Here is an 8,871-nt window from a genome sequence, read left to right on the forward strand (position 1 = left end):
AATTTATTCACCATTGGTTTCATATCCCATCTTTGTACTCTCAAAACTGAATGACAACAATGTTTTTCGAAATTTCAAAATGCACTCATAGACACACACAAAGTTTTGACAAGATTTTGACATAAACATTTGTTCAATATTTTGGCACAACTTGTGCGAAAATTAGACAGTGTAATTTTCAGTTACAGCGATAATTTCGAACCGAACGGTCATCAAGAACAACAAAAAAAAAACCAAATACACAAGACACAAAAAGCAGACACACACACACTTTTTTTGTATACGCGAAATAAGTGCATATTTTTAGAATTTTTTTGCCTAAAAGAATTTTTTAAAAAAATTTTATTTTTCAAAATTATGTGCAAATTCAGAGCAAATATTTATATAATTTTATAGTAGTAACCAGTAAAGTTAAAACGAAACTCTTTAAAAGTAAATGTTTAAATAATTTTTAAAATAAAAATCAACCAATGAAAGTGAACTAATTGTGGTGAAAAGAAAAATGCCCAGGGGATCGCAGAAATATAGCAAGAGTTTAATATTTATATTGCTGTTGATATTTCTAGCATTTTTGCCACCTTCTCATGAACTATCGTTCGGTTGGGGTGGTGGTGGAGATGATAGTAAGGCAAAGGATGTGTCTGGTGATGCCTCAGCCAATCTTCGAAAAATTAGCAAGAAACATACCCTGCAAAAGAAATTCAAATTTCATAAAATCGAACGCATTGAACAGCTGGATGATGAGGAGGATGATGGTGATGTAGAAGATGGCAATGATGACACTAATGAGAATCTGGCAGGCGAAGAGATTGATGACAATGCCACCAACGAAAGGGCGGATGACCAGAACGGTGATGAAGACGACGAAGAGGAGAATGATTCACAGCGTGATCGTGCTGCCTCGCTAAATAGTGAAAACAACGATGACGAAGAAGAGGAATTTCAATTTAAAAGGGCTCGCAAAGCAGAGAAAAAAATTACTACTACTAGACTGTCTGAGGAAACGTCTAGCACAGAGAAATCAAAATCATTTTTTGGTAACATCTTTGGTGGCCTGTTTGGTGGTGGTAGTGACGAAGCAGCAGAAAGTGTTAAAAGTAGTAGAAAGAGTTCCAAAGAAAGCAGCGAACATCAATCTAAAGAAGATACTAAATCGAATGGCATTATTGATTGGTTAATGTGGTTGGGCGAAAGAACGGGACGTTTAAGACCAGCCACTACTGAATCCGAAGAAGACAATGTTTCGACGGCTGCCAGCAGTGGTGAAAATTGGCTTGACTATTTCAATCGTTGGCCTTTTAATAGTCTTTTTCCCATAGGAAAACCACCTAAACCGATAAGTATGCCAAAACCGTCAACAACCAAATCATCGGCGAAAAAACGTTCTGAAACTAGTGCTGGTGGAGGTGGTAGTGGAGGGGATGATGCCAGTTACGAGGAGGCTATGAGCCAAGATAGCTTTGATACACTTATACGTAATCTACCGAATTTTGTTATCAATCCTTCGGAGGTTTCAGATGCTGATTGTCGTCAACAGCTTCAAATATTTCAACGTCAATTAAGGGGTCACAAAGTATGGACATTACAAAGTTAGTATTGGTTTAGAAATAGTTTTAATTAAAAGAAAAATGTAATAGTGGTATTTTTTACTATAAGTTCCTTCCACTAGAAAATAAAATTTTTACATGAAAAGTTGATTAGACTGGAACTTTTTACTGGAAAAGTTTAACAGATTCTGTGCAACTTTTTACTGAACAAGTTTATCAAAGTCTGAGCAACTTTTTACTAGACAAGTTGATCAGAGTCCGAGCAACATTTTACTAGAAAAGATGATCTGAGTCAGAGCAACTTTTCACTAGAAAAATTTATCAGAGTCATATCAACTTTATACTAGAAAAACTGATCAGAGTCAGAGCAATCTTTTACTAGAAAAGTTGATCAGATTCTGAGCTACTTTTTACTAGAAAAGTTGATCAGATTCTGAGCTACTCTTTACTAGAAAAGTTGATCAGATTCTGAGCTACTTTTTACTAGAAAAGTTGATCAGATTCTGAGCTACTTTTTACTAGAAAAGTTGATCAGATTCTGAGCTACTTTTTACTAGAAAAGTTGATCAGATTCTGAGCTACTTTTTACTAGAAAAGTTGATCAGATTCTGAGCTACTTTTTACTAGAAAAGTTGATCAGATTCTGAGCTACTTTTTACTAGAAAAGTTGATCAGATTCTGAGCTACTTTTTACTAGAAAAGTTGATCAGATTCTGAGCTACTTTTTACTAGAAAAGTTGATCAGATTCTGAGCTACTTTTTACTAGAAAAGTTGATCAGATTCTGAGCTACTTTTTACTAGAAAAGTTGATCAGATTCTGAGCTACTTTTTACTAGAAAAGTTGATCAGATCAGATTCTGAGCTACTTTTTACTAGAAAAGTTGATCAGATCAGATTCTGAGCTACTTTTTACTAGAAAAGTTGATCAGATCAGATTCTGAGCTACTTTTTACTAGAAAAGTTGATCAGATCAGATTCTGAGCTACTTTTTACTAGAAAAGTTGATCAGATCAGATTCTGAGCTACTTTTTACTAGAAAAGTTGATCAGATCAGATTCTGAGCTACTTTTTACTAGAAAATTAGATCAGATTCTGAGCTACTTTTTACTAGAAAAGTTGATCAGATTCTGAGCAACTTTATACTAGAAAAACTGATCAGATTCTGAGCAACTTTATACTAGAAAAACTGATCAGAGTCCGATCAACTTTATACTAGAAAAACTAATCAGATTCTGAGCAACTTTTTATTAGAAAAACTAATCAGATTCTGAGCAACTTTTTATTAGAAAACTTTTTATTGATCAGTTTCTGAGCCACTTTTTATTATAAAAGTAGATCAGTTTCTGAGCTACTTTTTACTAGAAAAGTTGATCAGATTCTGAGCTACTTTTTACTAGAAAAGTTGATCAGATTCTGAGCTACTTTTTACTAGAAAAGTTGATCAGATTCTGAGCTACTTTTTACTAGAAAAGTTGATCAGATTCTGAGCTACTTTTTACTAGAAAAGTTGATCAGATTCTGAGCTACTTTTTACTAGAAAAGTTGATCAGATTCTGAGCTACTTTTTACTAGAAAAGTTGATCAGATTCTGAGCAACTTTTAATTAGGAAAGTTGATCAGATTCGAAACAAATTTCTACTTGAAAAGTTTATTGTATTTGCTTAGAACTGCCGAAAAAGTTGACCATATTATGCGAAGCTTTTTACTGGAAAGTTGATTTGAGTCTGAGCTACTTTTTACTGGATTCTGAAAAACTTTTTATGAAAAAGTTTATCAGAGTCTGAGCAAATAATTACAGAGTAACCCCCCAGATTCTAAACAGTTTTAATTTTGTTTTCAAGAACATTTTAAACATAATTTTACTAGAAAAGTATCCAGCTGGAAAAGTTAATTAGACTAGAGATTACAGTTTATAAAAAATAATCTGAACAATCTTATAGTAATCAAAATATCGCTATTATATAAATAAGGAACAAATTTAGTAATATTGCCTAATATAATTTAGTGTTGGACTCGACTGGAAAAGTTGGCAATGGCTTATTGCGTGGCAACATCAATCAATTTGGAGATTTTGATGTGTGCACTGGTATTAAAACGATAGTCAAAGTTAGTACCTCCCAGCAGGTCCGTATACGGGGTAAATATTGTTTGGCTCACATAGAAACACAAGCGGGAATAACGGAACTTAAAGTGCCAGTGCATATGGTACATGGGCGTGGATTATTCAATAGTCATTTAGGAAATGTAAGTGAAAATACTTTAAAATTATAAAAAATAATACCTTAACATTATTTTATTAATAAATATTTTGCAGCCCAGTCATTTTATACCCCGCTATGGTGTTGCTAATTGGGGTATTTGTGTACCCAGTGGCTGTTCCGGTCAAGTGGTACAAGACATGCTGCAGTCCAGTCTAGAAGCGTATAACTCGACCGGCATAGAATTTCATGCAGAAGTCAATGATAATGATTGCTATGTAAAACATAGTAAAAAATTTATAAAACTAATGAAAAAAGATAAAAAGTTTTGTGCCACACTGTAAGTTGTTTTAAGATTTCTGATGACATTTTAAATATTTTGAAATCTATAACTATCGTTTTACAGTTTATATATTTCAGGATTGATTTTATTAGCTATAGCTAGTTTAATGTGGGAACATTGGAGTCTAATTAAACCTATTTTGGAAACAATATTAAACATTATTAAAAATTTGATTGAAAAAATCAAGAAAAAACTAGAAAAGTCACCCGAAGAATCAACGGCAGAAAAAACTGAACTGAACGGTGAAGAGGCCGAAAAAGAAGAAACCGAAACAGAACCTGAAGAAACTACAATACCAGAAGCCCCAGCAGAAGGGGAAGAAGAGTCTCCTAAGGAAAACGAAACAGAAGAGGGTGCGGAAGAAGATCCAACAAGTGGTATTTTAATAAACAAAACATTTATAAAATGCATTAGTATATTCATTTTGTTTTTCTCTTCTTGCAGAAAATCTTTCTCTCAATCAATTGGCTTTAGAAATTTTCAAATCTTTTTCTCCTCAACGTACTTTCACCATTTTACTTGCCCCCGACGCGTATGATGTACAATTTCCTGTCTTTCACGTGCTGAAAATTGCCGCCACTTTTATGTTGTATTTGTGTTTGAAATTCTTAATGATTGGCCATATGCCAATAATAAATCGTGATCAACTCGTGCGCACGCTAGACCATCCCTTGAGTGTTTTGATTCGTTCACCCATGATTTATGCTGACATTTTACTATTAATAAGCGGTTTCTTGTCGGCCTACCAGTTGTCTGAGGAAATGGAACAAAAGTCATATATACATTTGTTGAAGCGTTTGGGTTCGAAACTAAGTCGGTGGGTATTATTGCATTTATACAAGTAATTATTTTGAGGTAAAATATTTTCGTTTTGGGATATCTTCTTAGATATTTGCCTACCGTTTATTTGTTGATCTGTTTTCAAACTTGGATTTTACCTTATTTGAGCTCGGGTCCTTTGTGGACCAATCTCGTTGGCCAAAATTCACGTTTATGTGATGATCAGTGGTGGCGCAATTTGTTGAGTCTGCAAAATGCCATCGATTTTGAAGAAACAGTAAGTGGAAACGATTTAATACAGAACTAACTTTTTATTAGAAAAGTTTATCTGATTCTAGCAACTATTTACTGATTCTGAACAACTTTATTAGAAAAGTTGATCAGATTCTGAGCAACTTTTTATTAGAAAAGTTTATCAGATTCTGAACAACTTTTTATTATAAAAGTTACAACTTTTTATTAAAAAAGTTGATCAGATTCTGAGCATCTTCTGATAGTTTATCAGTTTCTGAGCAACTTTTTATTAAAAAAGTTTATCAAATTTTTGGCAACTTTTTATTAGAAAAGTTGATTAGATTCTGAGCAACTTTTTATTAGAAAAGGAGATCAGATTCTGAGCAACTTTTTACTAGAAAAGTCGATCAGATTCTGAGCAACTTTTTACTAGAAAAGTCGATCAGATTCTGAGCAACTTTTTACTAGATAAGTCGATCAGATTCTGAGCAACTTTTTATTAGAAAAGTTGATCAGATTCTGAGAAACCTTTTACTAGAAAAGTTGATCAGATTGTGAGAAACCTTTTACTAAAAAAGTTGATCAGATTGTGAGAAACCTTTTACTAGAAAAGTTGATCCGATTGTGAGAGAATTTTTTCTAGAATAGTTGATCAGATTGTGAGAAACTTTTTTCTAGAAAAGTAGATCAGATTGTGAGAAACTTTTTTCTAGAAAAGTAGATCAGATTGTGAGAAACTTTTTTCTAGAAAAGTAGATCAGATTGTGAGAAACTTATTTCTAGAAAAGTAAATAAGATTCTGAGCAACTTTATTCTAGAAAAGTAGATCAGATTCTGAGCAACTTTTTTCTAGAAAAATAGATCAGATTCTGAGCAACTTTTTTCTAGAAAAGTAGATCAGATTGTGAGAAACTTTTTACTGGAAAAGTAGATCCGATTCTGAGCAACTTTTTACTAGAAAAATAGATCAGATTCTGAGCAACTTTTTACTAGAAAAGTTGAGCAGATTGTGAGAAAATTTTTTCTAGAAAAGTAGATCAGATTGTGAGAAACTTTTTTCTAGAAAAGTAGATCAGATTCTGAGAAACTTTTTTTTCTATAAAAGTAGATCAGATTCTGAGAAACTTTTTACTAGAAAAGTTGATCAAATTCTGAGCAACTTTTTACTAGAAAAGTTAATTAAATTTTGAGCAACTTTTTACTAGAAAAGTTAATTAGATTCTGAGTAACTTTTTACTAGAAAAGTTGATAAGATTCTGAGTAACTTTTTTATTAGAAAATTTAACCGGATTCTGACCAATTATTTATTAGTAAATTTGATCAGATTCTGAGCAACTATTTGCTGGAACATTTGAACAAATTTGTATTACTGCAACATTGGATTAGATTCAGAGCAAATTTTTAAGAGATAAATGGGATTGAAACTTTCATTCTCCTGAAAAACGATTAATCAATCAATTTCCCTATAATTTCAAGTGCTCACCATCGACTATACAACTGGCTTTAGAGGTGCAACTTTACATATTGGGACCGCTCATAGTATGGCTATTCTACACCGACTCTGATGCTGGTTTCTTTGTCTACGGAGCATTACATGCAATGTCCGTAGCTGCTAGATTTTCTCGAACAAATAAAGAACATTTATCCATGACATTATTTCATGGTATAAAGTAAGTTAAATTATCATTATGTTAAAACACTACACTAACATTACTCTTAACGCTAATTCCCCAAACAGTGTCAGCAAATTTTATCGCACTGCCAATATATTGTATTCATCGCCCATTAGTCGAGCTACCACTTATCTTCTGGGCATAGGCGCTGGCATTTTCCAAAGAACCAATCAGGGCATTATCGATTTAACACCCGAAATGATACCATTCGGCTGGATTTTAGCAAGTCTTGGTATATTTTGGTGTTTGTGGTCACCATCAGCTGGCATGCGTACAGATTTTATTTACACATCTTCTGATGCTGCCTCTTACGCATCGTGGTGTCCTCTGGTATTTGGTTTAAGTTTATGTTGGTTTATATTCATGTTTCCGAAAAGTGAAAATTCCATTATAAGATTTCTGCTGTCATCGAGACCCATATTGATAATATCCAGACTAGTGTTTCCCATGCAATTGGTAATGTACATAGTGGTTTTGTATAATACGGCCGGAATAAAAGAATCTGATAAATTTCATATAAGTGATTTGGTAAGTCTCACAATAAAAGAATTTGTCTATTATTTTCTTACTAATGTATTTGTAATTTCATGCAGATTAATGTCCAGGAAATGTTTCAAATTTTTGTAGGCACCATTATAGTTTCATTCCTTATCGATATACCATCTCAAAATATACGCCGTTTGCTAGTTAATCGCATTTTCATTGAACGTCCCCATCATGAGTCTGAAGAACAAGAACCTATTTCGGGTGCTGATCCCTCTGAGGCTTCCGAAGAACCCAGTGAACATGTTACCAGTGATACACCCGAACCTCCCGACACTATTTGGGGTTCAGATCCTGAAGAAGAAGAACAAAAGTATTTAACAAGACGACGTAGTTCCACAGAAGTACCGGCAAAAGAAACGACCACCACAATAAAGGAGGAAGGAGAGGTAGAGGTGGAAGAAGAGGTGGAGGTGGTGGAAGAAGATGAGGAGGAAGAAGAAATCAGTGAAGCTGAGGAAGTAAAGAAACGACCTGAAACGCCCCCACCACCATCACCACCGCCCGTAGAGAAAAAACCCGCTGAAGAGGATTCTTTACCATATAGACGTCGTCGAAGACCCTTATCAGATGATTAACTTTTTTTGGTTACCTTTTTCCCTTCCACATCTAAAAATAAAAGACATCCATTCAATTCCATATCATAGACCGAAGGAAATATATTGACTGACCTTTCATATATTAATACATCAAAATTTGTACTAACCCCAGGTAAATATGTGTTTCTTTCATTCCTTTTTTTTTTGTGACTATACATATATTTCATATGATTTTAGGTGTCATTTAAATTTAGAAGATTTTTAAATAAACATCTTCTTAAATAATCAAATTTAAACAAAATTATTGGTAAATAATTAAAATTTTGTAATAACAGTAATGTCCCTAATTTGATCAGTTTGGAAGATTATCTAAAATCTAAAGATTTTTAAAATAAATTTGATCAGAGACATTAATTTGTTGGGTTTTTATTCAATTTAGTTTTAAAATATCTTATAAAAAATAATATTGAAAGGGCCATTATTACAATTTGCCGTTATAGTTAAAGTTACCTTTAAGGGTACCTTTTTCTGTTGCTTAAAGTTGCCTTTAACTATAACGGCAAGTTGTAATAATGGCCCTAAGACTTTTTTTGAAATATTTGATCGGATTCTGAGTAATTTTTAATTAGAAAAGTTGATTCTTATTGGGGGAGTTGATTGGCTTAAGTTTATTTTTTTACAATGGTGTTTTTGAGTTGATTTGCATTTACATGATACTGCGTCAAACATTTCTAGAGAAGGCAAAGTTTGTGGGTCTTCTGAAGTGTAGGTAGTTAGGTATTCATTCGACTAATGACCGTTCGATTAATCGAATAATTTCTTACGAATAATTATTCGAACAATTTAAAAATGGTCATTTTCGAATAACGAATAATTCGAACAAATTTATGTAGAATAAAACGAATAAATGTTCATATATATTTTTATTAAATTGCTTAAAATTGTTCATAATTTCAAATTTAAATAAGTAATAATAACTCACAAAAATTGTATTGTTTCTGACATTCGACAAA

The 8,871-nt window shown here is 32.8% G+C and overlaps 1 protein-coding gene across 1 annotated transcript; it reads left to right on the forward strand.

Annotated features, from left to right (window-relative positions):
• The first annotated feature begins 200 nt into the window (after positions 1–200).
• On the forward strand, positions 201–8,196 carry LOC135959013 (uncharacterized). The gene is made up of 9 exons (XM_065509998.1): positions 201–1,589; positions 3,554–3,792; positions 3,863–4,086; positions 4,153–4,466; positions 4,534–4,906; positions 4,978–5,146; positions 6,580–6,773; positions 6,842–7,304; positions 7,370–8,196. Exons 1-9 carry the CDS (start codon positions 503–505, stop codon positions 7,895–7,897), a joined length of 3,591 nt encoding a protein of 1,196 aa, XP_065366070.1. The 5' UTR covers positions 201–502; the 3' UTR covers positions 7,898–8,196.
• Positions 8,197–8,871: the final 675 nt, after the last annotated feature.

The sequence above is a fragment of the Calliphora vicina genome, chromosome 4 (assembly GCF_958450345.1).
Source record: "Calliphora vicina chromosome 4, idCalVici1.1, whole genome shotgun sequence".
NCBI classification, from domain to species: Eukaryota; Metazoa; Arthropoda; class Insecta; order Diptera; family Calliphoridae; genus Calliphora; species Calliphora vicina.